Genomic DNA, 19,693 nt, shown 5'->3' on the forward strand with positions numbered 1-19,693 from the left:
AATCCTCTATCCATGCCAGTATATTACCCCCAACTCAAGGCACAAGTCAGCAGTGTGATGGAATACTCTCCACTTGCCTGGATGAGTGCAGCTCCAACAGCACTCAAGAAGCTCGACACCATCCAGGACAAAGCAGTCCACTTGATTGGCACCCAATCCACCACCCTAAACATTCACTCCCTTCACCACAGGCGCACAGTGGCTGCAGTGTGTACCAGCTACAAGATTCACTGCAGCAACTCGCCAAGGCTTCTTCAACAGCACCTCCCAAACCTAAGACCTCTACCATCTAGAAGGACAAGGGCAGCAGGTGTGTGGGAACAACACCACCTGCACGTTCCCCTCCAAGTCACACACCATCCTGACATGGAAATATATCGTTGTTCCTTCACTGTCGCTGGGTCAAAATCCTGGAACTCCCTTCCTAACAGCACTGTGGGAGAACCTTCACCACACAGACTGCAGCGGTTCAAGAAAGTGCAATTAGGGATGAGCAATAAATGCTGGCCTTGCCAGCGACGTCCCATGAATGAACAAAGAAAAAATGTTACACCCCTGTTCGAAAAAGGGGAGTGTGATAAACCCGGCAATTACAGGCCAGTCAGCCTAACATCGGTGGTGGGGAAACTTTTAGGGTCAATAATCCAGAATAAAATTAATCTGCACTTGGCAAAGCATGGGCCAATAAATGAAAGTCAGCACCTTTGTTAAAGGAAAATCGTGTTTGACTAACTTGATTGAGTTCTTTGATGAAGTAACGGAGAGGGTTGATGAGGGTAGTGCGGTTGATGTTGTGTATGTGGACTTTCTGGAGGGGGCAGAAGAGATTTACTAGAATGGTACCAAAAATGAGGGACTTCTGTTATGTGGAGAGACTGGAGAAACTGGGGTTGTTCAAAATCATGAATGGTTTTGATGGAGTAAATGAGGAGAAACTGTTTCCAGTGGCAGAGGGGTCGGTAACCAGAGGACACAGATTTAAGGCGATCGGCAAAAAAGCCAGAGGCGACATGAGGAAACATTTTTTTAGGCTGCGAGTTGTTATGATCTGGAATGTACTGCCAGAAAGGGTGGTGGAAGCAGATTCAATAATAAATTTTGAAAGGGAATTGTATAAATACTTGAAGGGAAAAATTTACGGGGCTGTGGGGAAAAAGCAGGGGAATGGGACTAATTGGATAGCTCTTTCAAAGAGCTGGCAAGGCACAATGGGCCAAATGGCCTCCTCCTGTGCTGTACCTACTATGATATGAACTGGGTAGTAAGGCTGAATGCTCCATTTTAAAGGACTCCCTGTCCCATTCCCGCTGGGCAAGTTGGGTTAAAATTCCCCCATGGTGTTATTTCTCTTACTTTCATGCTCTATTTTTGTCAAGCTAACAATCTATAATGTGGTGCTATGATATCTTATATTTGCAAAAAAAATGGGTTTCTTGAAGGGCCTACAATTGACAGATTAACCGTCTTGTTTTTTTTTCAGGTGTATTTCCAAGTTTTTCTCTGTTTACACCATAGTTTGAATATTTAGTTTTCCTTTTATTTTCCAGTAAGGAGAGACATCATTGGGGTAATTTTAAACCCCCGCTCCCTCCCCACCTCCCTGTAAATATCAGGGCCCATGTTTATCTGGCCAAACTGAGTCTGGAGTTTTTATTGATGTGCTGAACTTTCAGTCATTTTTGCTTGGTCTAACTGGTCCTTAATTTGTTACGGCAGCACAGGTGTATACACTGATCATTGTTCATTTAGAAATTGTGTCATACAAACTATTTACAGTTAATGATCAAGCTAAAATATTGCACACCCTGCAGAAGTAGTAAAAGTACAAAGAGTATACATACCGACTGTAGAAATCATCCCTGTAATAATCGTAGTCAAAGTCATAACCACTGCTGAAAAAGGAAAAATAAGTTTTAATGAAAAGCTGCAGAATGAAAACTTTCATTTTTTCCGAACTTAAAGAAATTAGTTATCTTTGGATCAATTCAAAATACATTCAGTGCAAAGAAAACAAGAAAATTGCTAGTAGTAGTAGAAATGTAGGTGGAAAGATTAATAGACAAAACAAATGTGGTATACTGATAACAGAAAATGCAGCAAATACATCGTCGGTTCAGTCAGTTTCTCTTCCCCACTCCATTTTATTCCAATTATGCTAAAATATTTTCAGTTCTGAAGAAAGATTCTTCTGTGTATTTCTAGCATTTTCTGTTTTTGTTTCAGATTTTCAGCATTTGTATTTTTTTCTTTGTCTAAGTGCAGTACACATTTGATTTGGTACATTATCAAAAGTAAAGTATTTTTGCTAAGCACTGGGTTTTTTTTAAGACTTCAGGTTGCTCTAAAAGTCACTCTTCTACCATACAAATAAAAATAAATTTTTCTTTGCTTTTCATGAAAGTGTTTATTTAATTCGGGATCTCTGGATCGTGACTGTGCTCAGAGTTACACGGGAAGTGTCTCCTGGCCTGCAGAAAATTTGACAACCTAAGGATGTCTGCCGGCACTCAGGTAAGTGTGGAGATTGGGGTTTGTTGGGTGTCTCATGGTAGGGAATGTGGCCGGGGGGCGGTTGCCGTGGGAAGCGGGTAACAGGGCAGGGTATGGAAGGCCTAAACTTTCCTTCCGGGGTCTGGAGGAGCACTTTTGTTCCTCCTTGCCCCACAGTGGAAAGTAACACACTCACCTTTGAGGACCTCTTCTGCTTCTGATCCTCTTCTGACAGGCCTTCACCTGGCGGAAAAACCGCAGTGACTTCTCCACTCTGGCTGGTGTTAAAATTGCAGTCAGGGTCTGACGACATCAACATATCCCGTCCTGCATACTTAAAGAAGCACTCCGCCAACTTTGACTGGGTGGCTTGTCCAGGAAAATCCTCAATGCAAGATCCGGGTGAGTCATCGGCAGGTAGGATAAACAATGGATTTTAGCTGTATATCTGCATGGTTTCCATTGAGTGGGCAGGGTTAAAATCCACCTCTTGGTCTTCTAGTGAGAGGCTCAGCTCAGCGTTGCAGGAGTTTGATTAGCTAACCTCATAAGATGCACTGTGTTAATGTGCAAGACTTGGAAATCCCGCTCCTGCAGTGTTTGGTTGAATAGCCTACTTTATGAGCAGCATCCGTGACAGAAGTAAGGAAACAGCCAAAAAGCACTGCCCTATGAAGATATATGTGGTGTGGAGAACTGTTAACTCAGAAAGAGGAGAAGGGTTTTGGAGTAGCTCATCAGATAACTGGAAATATAGTCTGAATTTGACAGTGGGCAAGTAGGAATGGAATGTGAAATTGGCTCAACTATTCCTTAGAATAGCTGATGATTTCAGGTATACATACAATCAAAGTGAGATATTTACAACCTTTATTCTCCAAACTTTAATCTTAGCAGCTGTGGATGAGCATTGAATGATAATATTCAATAAAGAACCATTTGATGTGAACATTTACATCATTTGCTGGAGCAAGCCTGTTTCTAATCCCATGCATGCAAAGTCCCTTTTAGAACTGGCGCATGTCTTGATAAAAAATACTCTGACTTTGTATTTAATACTGTTTTCGTGTTAAAAATTGTAAACAAGCTTACAAGAAAGACCATTAGTAAAGGAAGACTTCCAATTGCCATTTCAAGTTTAATTACTGGTGATGTTAGATACTTTCTAAAGTCCCAAATAAGCTTAATTCCATGTTTGATATTTACTATTAACATTCTTAGGTGACACAGTGGAATAATCTGTTGAATTCACTGCACTGAACTACAGAAAAGTAGGATAGGGTTTCATCAGGAGGAATTCTCTTGTTCTGGGCAGAGTTCCAGTGGGACAGGACTTTTGCCCTCCCGTTCGGTAAACCCATGTTTCTGGGTCAGGGTTCATTCTGTATGCATGGCAGGCATCAAATTCCAGCTGTGCTGCAATGGGGATACCGCTGCAGCTCCAGAAGAAGCAGCGGCACTCTGAAGATAGCAACAAGGCTCCCACTAAAGGCCTCATCTGAACTCAAGTGTTGGATCTAACTTGGAGGGAGAGGAGACCATGACAAGGCCCTCTTCCTCCATCTGGGAAACTCTGTACCTTTACTCCCGGTTCCTGAGGCTTACTGCCACCTTTCATATGGAGGCTCTGGGAACTGGTGGTAAGTGGGGGGTGGAAAAGAAATCTTACAGGGACCCTGGCCCTGTCCCACCGATGGCATTTGCATGCAGTGGGCAGGAAAGCAACAGCCAGTGGCAGTGCCAGCGAAGGCAGGGGGGAGGAAAATCCCAGTTGGGGCAGTGAGATGGCGGTAGCCCTCATCGCCCAAATTTTCCCTCATTTCCACAGTTATCCCGCCCAATTTTGGGCTGGATCACAAAGGTCAATTCCCCAATTGAGTTTCTAACCTCAATTAGGTCAGCATGGAGAGATGCAGAGCAGAGACCTGATCATCATTCTTTGTATTTACAAAGGCAAGTCATTTAAAGATTCTACAGAGAAATTAGAAGTTTGTGATTTGTTTCAATGCTAACTCCACAACCTCACACAAATATATTGAACTTTTTACAAACAAGGGCTTCCTTGAGCTATTCATAGCTTGTCTTTGCATCAGTCAACGAAGCAATGGGTTGTTACTGATCATCATATCTTCATAGCAGCACAGCCCCAAGTTCTGTCTGTGATGCATCAGCTGAATATTTTTATTAGTTTTCCAGGATCATAGAATTTAAGAACTGACTCTTTCATGAGCATTTTTTTTTAAGTTTCCTTATGTTTCTCAATGTTCTAGCTCCATTCAAGAGTCTTTTCTAACAGTTTCTAGGAGATGAAACCTTTTTTGTCAAGAGACTTGCTATGAATTTATCCAGATAACTGGCTATACTTAGGAATCTCTGCACATCTTCTTGTACTGTAGACATGTGCTGAGACTTTTAAATTAGCACACTTAAAACATTCACTAATGGTGATGCTACCAATAAATACAAGCTTGCTGACTTCAAATAGACATATGTCTTGATTGGTGGAATAGCTAACCTGCAACCTAACTACAATATTTAATGAAGTCTATTGTCATGTGCCTCTTTAGACAAACCCAGCACCATATAGCTATTTCCCAATACTTTTTACTCACGCCAATGAGAGAAGTCCTGTTCCTTAGGCAAACTCTCACTCCCTATGATCCAAAACATGTCATTATACGACTTTATGTCCAAAGTTATTGGGAAAACAGGCTTTAGAGTGAATAATTAAGCCTTTTGCCATTAAGGTATACCCTGGAAATATATGGGATATACACTCCTGGTCGCTCTGCTTGACAGCAAACATCACACTGACAGACCATATGCCTCAGGCTGAAAGCTATGAACGAAGTTTATTAAGAAGTAATATTAAACACGGTCAAGAGTAAAAACAGCAGATTTGACTAGGTTACAATACTTCACAGTATATGTTGCAAAATAGTAAAGGTTCTGAAATCCTGGCTCTTCTCCTCCTCCTCCTCCTCCTCCTCCTCTGTGATGACAAGTTTTACATTGGACGGGACTATCACAGAGCAGCCTACAAGCTCCTGCCACATATAGTGCAGCAGCAAAATAAGGAACGTCCAAGAGCCTAGAATTCCAGCCTTATATCCGTCTCTTCCCTTTAAGGTCAAGCTGGTGCAGAAGGAAAATAAGAATGCCTTGCCAATTAAACAAAACTGTCAATCAAAATAGATTTCAAAGTCTCAAAGCCATAGGAATAGGGCACTGACAACGCAAATGATTAGGTTTTTAAAATGTAATTATTATTCTGGACAGAATGAATGCACACAGTTGGTTGTTTATCCTTTATCCCTTATCTATTGTGCAACCTTTAGAAAATAGGGTGAAGAAACTTCTATTATACATAGCTGGTTCACAGTCATACATATTTCCTCAAATGTAACTAGAGACATCAGAAAAGAAAAGAAACCCAAAGGTACACTATTTGAATAGGTATGATTCAAGGATGCTAGACAATTGGATATGTGTTTCAAGTCCACCCAAATATTGGAACGGACAACAAAGCAGCAGTAAGTTGGCGCAACTAGCAGCTGTTTAATTTTGGTTCCATTACCCCTGCATTTTTGAGTGCTTGTGGGGCAGTACTGAGACGAAAATCACACCCTATATGTGGTGTATCTAGGAAAGTCATTTTTAATGATGAAACACGTGGCTAACTCATAGGGACTTTTTAGACAACCTAGTATCACTTTTAAGTGCAATTTAATTAAATTTGAAATGGCAGTATTAAAATGAGTATAGAAACAATTTGAAATCATTAAAATAACACTCTCCCCTCTTCCCCCACACACAGCTGTTTAATGTATACTTTGAGAATCTACTGTACACATTAAACATTCAAACCCGGCAATTACAGGCCAGTCAGTCTAACTTCGGTGGTTTATAGAGACAATAATCTGGGACAAAATAAATTGGCACTTGGAAAAGTATGGGTTAATAAATGAAAGTCGGCACTGATTTGTTAAAGGAAAATCACGTTTGAATAACTTGATTGAGTTCTTTGAAGAAGTAACAGAGAAGGTTGATGAGGGTGGTGCAGTTGATGTTGTGTGTATGGATTTTCAAAAGGCATTTGATAAAGTACCACATAATAGACTTGTTAGCAAAATTAAAGCCCATGGGACTAATAGTATTAGGACCACAGCTCTTTTTGATATATATTAATGACCTGGACTTAGGTATACAGGGTATAATTCCAAAGTCTGCAGATGACACGAGACTCAGAAATGTAGTAAACAATGTGGAGGATAGTAACAGACTTCAGGAGGACATGGACAGAATGGTGAAATTGGCAGACACATGGCAGATGAAATTTAATGCAGTGAATTGTGAAGTGATGCATTTTGGTCAGAAGAATAAAGAGAGGCAACATAAGTTAAATCGGTACAATTTTAAAAGGGGTACTGGACAGAAAAACCTGGGGGGGTGCACATACACAAATCTTTGAAGGTGGCAGGACAAGTTGAGGCGGCTATTAAAAAAGCATATGGGATCCTGGGCTTTATTAATAGAGTACAAAAGCAAGGAAGTTATGCTAAATCTTTATAAAACACTGGTTAGGCCTCAGCTGGAGTACTGTGTTCAATTCTGGGCACCACACTTTAGGAAGGATGTCAAGGCCTTAGAGAGGGTGCAGAGTTTTGCCAGGGATGAGGGACTTCAGTTATGTGGAGAGACTGGAGAAGCTGGGGCTGTTCTCCTTAGAACAGAGAAGGTTAAGGGGAGATTTGATGGACGTGTTCAAAATCATGAATGGTTTTGACAGAGTAAATAAGGAGAAATTGTTTCCAGTGGTAGACGGGTCGGTAACCAAAGGACACAGATTTAAGGCGATCGGCAAAAGAGCCAGGGGCGACATGAGGAAGCATTTTTTTACGCAGTGACCTGGAATGCACTGCCAGAAAGGGTAGTGGAAGCAGATTCAATAGTAACTTTCAAAAGGGAATTGTATAAATATTTGAAGGGAAAAAAATTACCGGGCTTTGGGGAAAGAGCAGGGGACTGGGACTAACTGGATAGCTCTTTCAAAGAGCCGGCACAGGAAACGCTGTTTTTCCTGAAGGAAATGCCGTTTCATGGAGGATGAAAGAACACAATGGGAAAAGAAATGATTAAAAGGAAACTTATTTATTCAAAAAGTCATATAAAATTATACAGGTGATTAAAAATCTCTTTTGTATCGACATAATTGGGAAGCTAACTTCACTACGGTATGTGATGGAATAGAATGAATATTACGTTGATCAGTAAATAATGTCGTGTGTTTATAATGCTCTGTTTACTGCTTTACTATTTTGAACATATGTACAAAATTAACAAAGCAGTGAATAAAGGAGTGTTCAAAGAATGTGACAACTATTAATATTAATTGTTTTCACATTTGATCTATTTGTGGATTCTGTCTATAGGCTGGCTGCGAGTTTTGGGAGGGCTCACCACTCGAAGGATCATTAGGGGCACATAAGCCACAAAGGAGCTGGATCTTACCCTCACAATGTTCACAACATGACCTTCAGGAAGCATCAAGGAATTCTGAATGGAACCAGGAGGAGTTTAGTTGCTGGTTTCTCATCAGTATGATGATCGGATTAACTAGAAACTCAATCTGTTCCACCAAATGCATTCATCCAAGCTGCATAATATTAAGCCACATCATCATGTCACTGTGCCTCTAGACATTACCAGAATACATATTCTTATGGATATTTTGAATGGTCTGAAGCAGGTGAAAGCTCTCCCCAGCATACATGTTGAAGGGCCATCACCTGATGCGTCCTCTAAACTTCTATGATAGACACTGAGCCTTACATGACGTTACACAGTCATGCCCGTGTTGAGGAATCTGCTACAGTTGTGCAGCCCTGTTGGTGAAAGCACAGTGTAAAGTCTTGATGCTGAGTTTTTGGATTACAGGGCTGTGGTGTGTTTTCCCTCACCAGATGCAACATTGCAGTCCTGCTCGGTCAACCCTGTGCTTGTTGCGGAGGTGTGAATCTGAGGGATCGGGATGAGAAAAAGAGTAATCTGTGGAGATAAGAAAATATATTTTAATTAATCGGTTTTGCCTGTGCTGGAATTGTAGGTGTTTTATAATAATACTATTCCAATCTACGGAGAACCAATAATTAATTTACTTATTTCAAGTACAACAAACACATTGACACTGGATATTATATGTGTACCTTGCAAAACTTTATACTGATTATTATTGAGCCTAGTATAGGAAACCATTTGAACATCAATATATTACTTATGAGTGTATATAGCACATACCTGAATAGGAAACCTCTAAACATGCACCGGCTCCCTTGCACAGATGACTTTAAGTTGTTTGGTTATCGCTTTGTCCAATCAACTGAGGATCCTCTTGGGGGCTTTGTGGCTGTTTTGTCCTCTGCAATGTTATTGACTGCAATTTTGTTTTTGGATACATCTTTTAACTTTTTGATGTTTTCTGCTGTACGCTACATTGAAAACATTGTAGACTTGAAATAAATTGATCCCAAACATTTTGTCGGCCTTCCTCAATGGGCAAAGATATTCAAGTGTCAAAGAATACTCATTTCAATTTGATGAACTATTTCACAAGTACAAACAATTCTGCTTCATTAAGACATGGTCCAATGTGTTAGAACATTGTCAATAATCTCTATCTCCCTAAAAATGACTGTCAATGCTGCAGATATCTCCTTCAGTGTCTCTCTCTGTACCCTCAGTTATAGTTCATGTATCCTGGGGATTAACTTATTTTAAGTCCCTTCAGCCTGTTTAGATCCTTTGCTTCACTAATTTTGTCATCATGGTCTTTTATCAGTGCCGTAGCGTTCATACTCTAATCAATCAATCCTCTTCAGAGGCTCCAAGCGCAAAATGGTGAAGGCTGTAAGTGATCTGTACTCTGCACAAGAGGAGTTTGGAGCAGAATGAAATCTCAACCATTCAGCAAAGTTTCATCCATCACCTCTCTCTGTTTGCAGCATGCTGAAGATGAGAGAGACTGGGTTAGAGAATAGACATGGAACTCGTGTTAAAAAAAAAACTGTTAGCAAAGGATGATCGCATTGTGAGAGATGACATGTGATCAACCCATTCAGCAGCCTTGCTACAGGTTGGCATTAATGTTATTTTATTTATAATATCCACATATATTTATCATATTATTAACTCTCACTTTGAGTTCAGTCACTAAATGACATCAAATCTACAGCACAGAAACAGGCCATTCAGCCCAACTGGTCTATGCCAGCATTTATGCTCCACAAGAGCTGCCTCCCACCCCTCTTCATCTAACCCTATCAGCATATCCTTCTATTCCTTTCTCCCTCGTGTGCTCATCTAGCTTCCCAATAAATACATCTAAGCTATTTGCCTCAACTACTCCTTGTGGTAGCGAATTCCACATTCTTACCATTCTTTGGACAAAGAAGTTTCTCCTGAATTCCCTACTGGATTTATTAGTGACTATCTTACATTGATGACCTCTAGTTTTGGACTTCCCCAACAAGTGGAAACATTTTCTCCACGTCTACCCTATCAAACCCTTATCTTAAAGACTTCTATCAGGTCACCCCTCAGCCTTCTCTTTTCTAAAGAAAAGAGCCCCAGCCTGTTCAGCCTTTCCTGATAAGGATATCCCCTCAGTTCTGGTATCATCCTTGTGAATCTTTTTTGCTCCCTCTTCAATGCCTCAATATCCTTTTTATAATATGGAGACCAGAACTGTGCACAGTACTCCAAAATTCTGAACAACTTATATGATTTACAAGAGAAAAGCATGCATGAGGTAGTCAGTGCATGAAATTGAAAAATGAACTACATCTCACGATTTGAGCAACAGATTTTTTTTGATTGAGTCAGTGCTTTTATTGTACAGAACAACTTGATATTTAAACAAAACTATTGGATCTCCCCTGTCGTCGTTGACAGATAAAAAAATAAACACATACATAAACGTATGCTCCTCGTCCATCCTACTTGCATAAATAAATCTTTAAAGTAGTCATGAACAATGCTGTTCCCTTAATAACACAGTGTATTTATTTATCATTTGGTTTGTAGTCGCTTTGCTTTTTCTCTTCCAGAGGTCTGCATGTAAGGTAGTAGCCCATCCCAAGAGAATGGAGTCGAGGCACTGAGTCTGGAAGAGGGGACAGGAGCAGCACTCAGTCCAGGAGGGCAGGGATCTCTGGGCTTGAGAACATAGAAGCTGGTGGCACTTGAAGTGAGCAGTAAGAGGCTGTGCACAGGGCGGGGTGTCAGGGGCGGAAGCGACATCAGCAGCCCAAGGGGTTGAGTCAGTGCTTTTACGTTGAGACAATAGCAGGAACTGGAAGAGCCAAGGTAGAAGAATGCCCGTTACTACTGTAAAAAAAGAAATCCAATGAGTTCTAATCCACACAGGTCATGACCTTTCATGGACCAGATTGCTGGAGTGACTGAGTTTCAAAACTCAATTGTGCTGAAAATGCACGGGAGGGGGGCTCTCCATTTATACCGTTTCCCTGGGCTGCTGGAAGTTTCTCACCAAAGTTATGGTGCAAGACCCGGAGAACTCCCACAGAATTTCAGGGCCAATGGCTTTAAGTAGAAAGATTATATGGAAAAAAAATCGACACACATGACACCATGAAGTGCCATTGAAATTACACAAAATGTCTCCTGCTGTGCTTATGAATGAATAAGAAATTCAGTTAAACTTAGGAATGTTACACAAAGCAGTTTTGTAAAAATAAAATCCAAGTTTCCATGCATTCTTCATGCAATACACAATTTCATGAAACTGCACACAGCAGGATATTATTACACACATCTCTTTAAACTAGAGAATGCAATCTCTTTTAGACTTGGGATTTCCTTTTCAGGAAGATTGAGGCTTCTGAGTAAACTGGCATTTTCCACTTTTTCTGTGGAATCATTACCTACGAGCACTGATACTCCACAACTTTTCATCAGTTATTCCTGTTAAGTGGCTGTTTAGTTACTTAAGAATTGTGAAAGAAGCATTATTACAGGTGCATAATTATGGACTGCTCTTCTTTTAATCCTTCAAACAGATTCAGAATGCATTTACCTAACACCTTGATTTGGGTAGGTTATTATTTCAATATAAGGGCAATGAATCCGACATTAAGGAAAAGTAAAGAATATGCCCGTAGATATTTACGCTTTCAAAATAATTTTAAAAATTCACATAAATAGATCTAGATGTTTAATCGTACTGGATATATTGAGTAAAGAAAACATAAGCATTTTCTAAATAGTTAAAGGAGCATTTCTTTCTACAGCACTGGGACTGGATGCAAAGTAAGGAAGTAATTCTGCAGAATAAATACACTATATTTGTACTTAAAAACCTCAATCCCATTCATAACCAGATATTCATCCAATTTTTTTTAAAAAGGTGTTCATCAACACATTACTCTCAACTTTACAGGGGAAGTCTAATTCAACTCTTGGTAAAATAACAATCTAATCTCAAGCCTTACTTGAAGTTGTTAGCCATATACTCAAATTATCTGGTTTTATGCTTATCATCAATAAGTTTTCATTAATAATCTCAGCATTTTAAAAATCCAGGTCATTTTTCTAATTTTCTTCAATGACAGTTTAGTCCAGACTCTCTCTCGATGACTTACAATCCCAAGTCTCGGAATCATTCAGGACACTCTTCTCAAAAGTTTCTCCAATGCAACAATACCTTTATGAGAGGGTGCCTCAAACTGCACAAATCCTCTAATTGTGGTCTCATCAGTGATTTACACAACCTGAGAATAACTTGATGTGAGATATACTCAAATGCCCCTGAGATGCATCCTAATATGTAATTAGGCTGGTTGAAACAGACATGTTCGTATGTCTGTCACATCTGTCCAAGGGACTGGCTGGGAAACAACAGTAGGCTGCTGTTCCTTCGAGCCCAGCCATTACTCAAATCGAAAATGGCAGTCTGGCTGGAGCATTAAAAGCACCACGTTTATTACCACACTAGTAACTCTTATGCCAACTACACTAAATTATAGCAGAAAGCTCCATTTATAGCCAAATACAGTGTCATATCTTAAGCAAGGGAGTAAAATACAAAAGGAAAGGTGAAGTGTTGACACAAATGTCTTCAGCTAAAACTGCCAAGTAGACTATTTGAGGTCTCCACCATCATAGATGTCAGTGTCCAGCCAATTCAGCTTAGCCACTTCCTCATCTCAAGTGGAGTAAGTGCACTGGACACAGTGAAGGCTATAGGCCTTGAAAACAACCTGGCTGTAGTGCTGATGATCTGTGCACCACAACTAGCTGACCCCTAGCTAAGCTATTCTGGTACAACTATGATACTGTGGAACATTACCCCAGTTACATCCTATCCATAAATAGCAGGACAAATCTAACCTGGCCAATTACTGCCCTCAGTCTCCTCCCAAGCAGCAGAGAAGTTATAAAAGGAGTTAACAATAGTACACAAGCCACAACTATTCACCAACAACCTGCTGACTGTTGCTGAGTTTGGGTTCCACATGAACACTGAGCTCCAGACCTCACCACAGCCTGATCAAGGCATAGACACAGGAGCTAAATGCCATACTAGTTGCCCTCGACATCAGAGCAGCATTCAACCAAGTATGGCACCAAGGAGCCATAGCAAAATTGAGCTCATGGGATCACGGGGAAAAACCCTCAAATGACTGGAATCATACAATAACTTGCATTTATATAGTGCCTTTAACATAGTAAAACGTCCCAAGTTGCTTCACAGGAATGTTATCAGACAGAACCTGATACACCGAAAGATGGTCATAGTTGTCAAAAGCCAATTACGGCAGCCCCAGGACACTGCTGCAGGAGTTCATCAGGGAGATGTCCTGGGGCCCAATGATCACCAGCTATTTCAACAACCTTCCCCCTCCATCATAAGGTCTGTTAGCTGTCCACAGTGTTCAGCTCTGTGGAAAGAACATGGAAACACAATCACCTCCAAGAGAGGAATATCGGGCTTGTTGTGAAAGGGACAACCGATCCGATCAAGGCAGTAGAGCAGAGTAGCGATTTGGGTAAAAACAAGCAGAGTGTCAGGAATGGACAGAGAGTTTAACCAACGAAATAGGGCATTAGCGACAAAGGTCACATCAGGGAAAAACAGTAAAAAGTTAAAATTAAAGGGTCTATATCTGAATGCACGAAGTATTCATAACAAGATAGATGAATACATGGGTTTGATCTGGTAGCCATTACTGAGATGTGGTTGCTGGGTGACCAAGGTTGGGAACTAAATAGTCCAGGGTACTTGACTTTTAGAAAAGAGAGAAAATGGAAAAGGTGGGGTAGGGTAGCCCTGATGATAAAGGATGAGATAAAGACAGTAGTGAGAAAAGATCTTAGCTCAGAAAATCAGGATGTAGAATCAGTATGGGAAGAGCTAAGAAATAACAAGGGGCAGAAAATACTGGTGGGAGTAGATTATAGGCCCCTTAACAATAGTTACAGCGTTGGACAAAGTATAAATCAGGAAATTAGAGGAGCATGTAACAAGGGTAATGCAAAAATTGTGGGGGACTTCAATCTTCATATAGATTGGGCAAACCAAATTGGCAAAAAGTGGTTTGGAGGATGAGTTCGTGGAATGTATTTGAGAAACTTTTCTAGAACAATATGCTGAGGAACCGATTAGGGAACAGGCTATTTTAGATCTAGTGTTGTGTAATGAGACAGGGTTAATTAGTAATCTGATAGTTGAGGATCCTCTAGGGCAGAGTGATCATAATATGATAGAATTTCATATTGAGTTTGAGAGTGATGTAGTTAAATGCGAAACTAGGGTCTTAAATGTAAACAAAGCCAGTTACGTAGGTACGAGGGGCGGTTGGCTAAGATTGGGAAATTAGATTAAAAGTTATGAGGTTAGATAAGCAATGGCGAACATTTAAAGAAATAATTCGTAATTCTCAATGAGTATACATTCCCTTGAGGATTAAAACCTAATCGGCAAGAGAGATTCAATCATGTCTAGCTCGAGAAGTTAAGGATGGTATTAGATTAAAAGAAGAGGCTTACAATGTTGCCAAAAAGAGTAGTAAGACTGAGGATTGGGAGGGTATTACTATTCAGCAAAGGATGACCAAGAAATTGATAAAGAGAGAGAAAATAAAATGAGAGTAAACTTGCAAGTATATGAACAAACTGTAAGAGCTTCTACAAATTACAACAATTATTCATTCCTGTCTGGCGCAAAAATAAAACAGGAAAGGTGGCTCAACCGTGGCTTACAAAATAAATTAGGGATAGTATTAGATCCAAAGAGGAGACATATAAAATTGCCAGAAAAAGCGGCAAGCCTGAGGATTGGGAGCAGTTCAGAATTCAGCAAAGGAGAACAAAGAGATTGATTAAGAGGGGAAAAATAGAGTATGAGAGTAAACTAGCAGGGAACATAAAAACTGACTGTAAAAGCTTCTATCAATATGTCAAGAGAAAAAGATTAGTGAAGACAAATGTAGGTCCCTTACAGTCAGAAATGGGGGAAATTATAATGGGGAACAAAGAAATGGCAGAACAATTAAACAAATACTTTGGTTCTGTCTTCACAAAGGAGGACACAAATAACCTCCCAGAATAGTCAGGGAACCAAGGGTCTAGTGAGAGGGAGCAACTGAAGGAAACCAGTATTAGTAGAAAAATAGTGCTAGGGAAATTAATGGGGCTAAAGGCTGACAAATCCCCAGGGCCTGATCACCTACATCCCAGAGTACTAAAGGAAGCGGCCCTGGAAATAGTGGATGCATTGGTGATCATCTTCCAAAATTCTATAGACTCTGGAACAGTTCCTACAGATTGGAGGGTGGCAAATGTAACCCCACTATTTAAAAAAGGAGGGAGAGAAAAAACAGGGAATTACAGACCAGTTAGCCGAACATCAGTAGTGGGGAAAATGCTAGAGTCTATTATAAAAGATGTGATAACAGAACACTTGGAGGGCATTAACGGGATTGGACAATGTCAGCATGGGTTTATGAAAGGGAAATCATGCTTAACAAATCCAGTGGAGTTTTTTGAGGATGTAACTAGTAGGATAGGGGAGAACCAGTGGATGTGGTGTACTTGGATTTTCAGAAGGCTTTTGATAAGGTCCCACACAAGAGGTTAGTGTGCAAAATTAAAGCACATGGGATTGGGGGGAATATACTGGCATGGATTGAGAATTGGTTGACAGGCAGGAAACAGAGAGTAGGAATAAACAGGTCTTTTTCTGGGTGGCAGGCAGTGACTAGTGGGGTACCGCAGGGATCAGTGCTTGGGCCCCAGCTATTCACAATATATATCAATGATTTGGATGAGAGAACTAAATGTAACATTTCCAAGTTTGCAGACGACACAAAGCTGGGGTGAAATGTGAGCTGTGAGGAGGACACAAAGAGGCTCCAATGTGATTTAGACAAGTTGGGCAAGAACATGGCATATGCAGTATGACGTGGATAAATGTGAGGCTATCCACTTTGGTTGTAAAAACAGAAAGGCAGATTATTATCTGAATGGTGATAGATTGGGAAAGGGGGAAGTGAAACGAGACCTGGGTGTCCTTGTACACCAGTCGCTTAAAGCGAGCATTCAGGTGCAGCAAGCAGTTAGGAAGACGAATAGTATGTTGGCCTTCATTGCAAGAGGATTTGAGTACAGGAGCAGGGATGTCTTACTGCTGTTGTACGGGGCCATGGTGAGACCACATCTGGAGTACCGTGTGCAGTTTTGGTCTCCTTATCTGAGGAAGGATGTCCTTGCCATTGGAGGGAGTGCAACGAAGGTTTACCAGACTGATTCCTGGGATGGCAGGACTGACGTATGAGGAGAGATTGGTTCGACTAGGCCTATATTCATTAGAGTTTAGAAGAATGAGAGGTGATCTCATCGAAACATATAAAATTCTAACAGGACTAGACAGACTAGATGCAGGGAGGATGTTCCCGATGGCTGGGGAGTCCAGAACCAGGGGTCACAGTCTCAGGATACGGGGTATGCCATTTAGAACAGAGATGAGGAGAAATTTCTTCACTCAGAGGGTGGTGAACCTGTGGAATTCTCTACCACAGAAGGCAGTGGAGGCCAAGTCATTAGATGTATTCAAGAAGGAGATAGATATATTTCTTAATGCTAAAAGGATCAAGGGATGTGGGGAAAAAGCGGGAACAGGGCACCTAGTTAGACGATCAGCCATGATAATTTTGAATGGCGGAGCAGGCCTGAAGGGCCAAATGGCCTACTCTTGCTCCTATTTTCTATGTTTCTATGTTTACAAGTATGTTAAATGTGGGTCCCTTAGAGGCAGAGACAGGAGAAATTATAATGGGAAATAAGGAAATGGCAGAGACATTAAACAGATATTTTGTATCTGTCTTCACACAAAAAAATACCAGAAATAATGGGGAACCAATGGCTGAATGAGAGTGAGGAACTTAAGCTAATTAAAATTAGTAAAGAAAAAGTACTGGGGAAATTAATGGGACCAAAAGCCAACAAATCCCCTGGACCTGATGGCCTACATCATAGGATTCTAAAAGAGGTGGCTGCAGGGATAGTGGATGCATTGGTTTTGATCTTCCAGAATTCCCTAGATTCTAGAACTGTCCCCGTGGATTGGAAGGTAGCAAATATAACCCCGCAATTCAAGAAAGGAGAGAGAGAAAACAGGGAACTATAGGCCAGTTAGTCTAACATCAGTAGTAGGGAAAATGCTAGAATCCATTATTAAGGATGTAATAACAGGGCATTTAGAAAATCCTAATATAATTAGGCAGAGTCAACATGGTTTTATGAAAGGGAAATTGTGTTTGACAAATCTATTTAAAATGCATTCGATAAGGGGCCACACAAGAGGTTGTGACACAAGGTTAGGGCTCATGGTATTGGGGGTATGGATTGAGGATTGGTTAATGGACAGAAAACAGAGAGTAGGGATAATCGGGTCATTTTCAGGTTGTAGCTAGTGGAATCCCACAAGGATCAATGCTTGAGCCTCAGCTGTTTACAATATATATCAATGACTTAGATGAGGGGACAGAATGTAATGTATCCAAGTTTGCTGATGATACAAAGCGAGGTGGGAATGTAAGCTGTGAGGAGGATGCAAAGAGGCTGCAAAGGGATATAGACAGGTTAAGTGAGTGAGTGAGAAGGTGGCAGATGGAGTGTAATGTGCGGATATATGAAATTATCCACTTTGGTAGGAAAAATAGAAAAGCAGAATATTTTTTAAAAGGTGAGAGACTAAGAAATGTTGGTATTCAGAGGGATTTGGTGTCCTTGTACACGAATCACAGAAAGTCAACATGCAAATTCAGCAGGAATTAGGAAGGCAAATGGTATGTTTACCTGTGTTGCAAGGGAGTTGGAGTCTCAGAGTAAGGAGGTCTTGCTGCAATTATATAGGGCTCTGGTGAGACCACACCTGGAGTAATGTGTACAGTTTTGGTCTCCTTACCTAAAGAATGATACACTTGCCTTAGAAGGGGTGCAACAAAGGTTCACTAGAATGATTCATGGGATTAGAGGGTTGTCCTATGAGGAGACATTGAGTAAAACTGAGTAATATATTCTCTGGAGTTCAGAAGAATGAGAGGTGATCTAATTGAAACGTATAAAATTCTTAGAGAGCTTGACAGGGTAGATGCTGAGAGGCTGTTTCCCCTGGCTGGCGAGTCTAGAACTAGGAGTCATAGTATGTGAGTACGAGCAGACACTGGTGGCAGGGGCAGCTGTGGAGAGTTCACGTCGGTGGGCGCACTCCTCTCCAGACTCTGCTCAGCTGGACACAGATGCTGAACCCCGGGGGCCATCCTGTAAAAGAGGAATAATCGAGGGACAGCAGCACATTTGCAAAGTGCTGGAACAGGTGCCACGCGCACTCTCCACAGTCGTGCAAAGTATGGAGGAGTCCAACGCCTGCAAGAGTGGAATGGTGGCACAGGTACAGGAGGGGATCTCCGAGATACTGTCACAGGGACGTGAGAACATCTCTGAGATAGTGTCACGGGTAAGTGCGGGAACGTCTGCGATGGAAGGAAGGCTAGCCTCGATGGAGCTTCAAGCACGGCTCACATATGAATCCATTCAGGCCTTGACAACGGCCCTTCGGACTCAGGGTGAACAACATTCTGACACCTTAAACAGGCAGGCAGATAATCTTGCACTGGCCTTACAAGGCTTCACATATGTCCTCCAAACTGTTGTTCAGCAGAGTGGTAGGAGTGGTGTGGGCCTGGCCCGGGGTGGGGGGGGATGATGGCGAAAGGGGATATGGAAGTGGGGACGCCACTCAAAGCGCCCCCACGTCTCACCCATTGCTCCCTTCTCAACCAGTACCCGCAATGCTGCCTCCTCTCCAGAGGGCCGAGTCTGCCCCTGCATAGGTGCAGGTGGAGCAGTCTTTGGAGGGGCTCTCACGGGCACCAAAACCCAGAGGGCGTCGGCCCAAAGCATCTAATCGGTCAGGGCATGAACAAGAGCAACCTGCCACTACCTCGACTGCAGCCACAGGGGATGCACCACGTAGAAGTAGTCGGAAGCGAAAGGCGAAGGTTTTGTGAGCACGAAGGGTGTCTGACAGAAGGTCATGTTTTTTATTTGTTTACTTTTTGTTAAACTCACATTAAATATTATTGTCACCACTACTGTCACGTCTTGGCCATACCTGACTGGTTTCTGTAATAAGGCCCTTTCGTGAGGTTCACCATGAACGCCCACACTTGATGCCACCCATTGGGTCACTCTACAGTTGGTGTATATGTAGTTGCAGTACTGTTGTGTACAGGAAGTGGGGGGTTGGGTGCTGGTTTGGGTGCTGCTCTATCCAGGTGGTGAAAACTGGACTCTTCACACTGTCTGATGTTAGGAGAAACGTTCACATATCAGTGACTCCCTGGCCTCACGAGTAACCAGGAGAGCTGCTGTTCTGCCCATGGGTTCATCCTCCTCCTCCTCCTCCTCCTCCATGTGGGTGGCAGATGTGGATGGGGCCTCCTTAAGCGGCACCCCTCTCTGTTGTGCCATGTGGTGCAGGGCACAACACACGACTATATTGCGTCCCACTTTGGTGCGTATTGAAGCTCCCCCAGAACGGTCAAGGCACCTAAAGCGCATCTTGAGCAGCCCTATAGCATGCTCAATTGTAGACCTGGTAGTGATGTGGCTGTCATTACAT

At 41.6% G+C, this 19,693-nt stretch overlaps 1 protein-coding gene across 8 annotated transcripts in view; it reads right to left on the reverse strand.

Moving 5' to 3' along the window:
* The window catches only part of LOC137313599 (RNA-binding Raly-like protein), a 669,041-nt gene that overhangs the window by 116,594 nt on the left and 532,754 nt on the right, over positions 1–19,693 (reverse strand). For all 8 annotated transcript variants that reach the window (XM_067979539.1, XM_067979538.1, XM_067979543.1 and 5 more), the window contains one exon: positions 1,842–1,892. In XM_067979539.1, coding sequence (XP_067835640.1) covers positions 1,842–1,892 — 51 coding nt within the window. The remainder of the gene's footprint in view (positions 1–1,841; positions 1,893–19,693) is intronic.

The sequence above is a fragment of the Heptranchias perlo genome, chromosome 3 (genome assembly GCF_035084215.1).
Source record: "Heptranchias perlo isolate sHepPer1 chromosome 3, sHepPer1.hap1, whole genome shotgun sequence".
NCBI classification, from domain to species: domain Eukaryota; kingdom Metazoa; phylum Chordata; class Chondrichthyes; order Hexanchiformes; family Hexanchidae; genus Heptranchias; species Heptranchias perlo.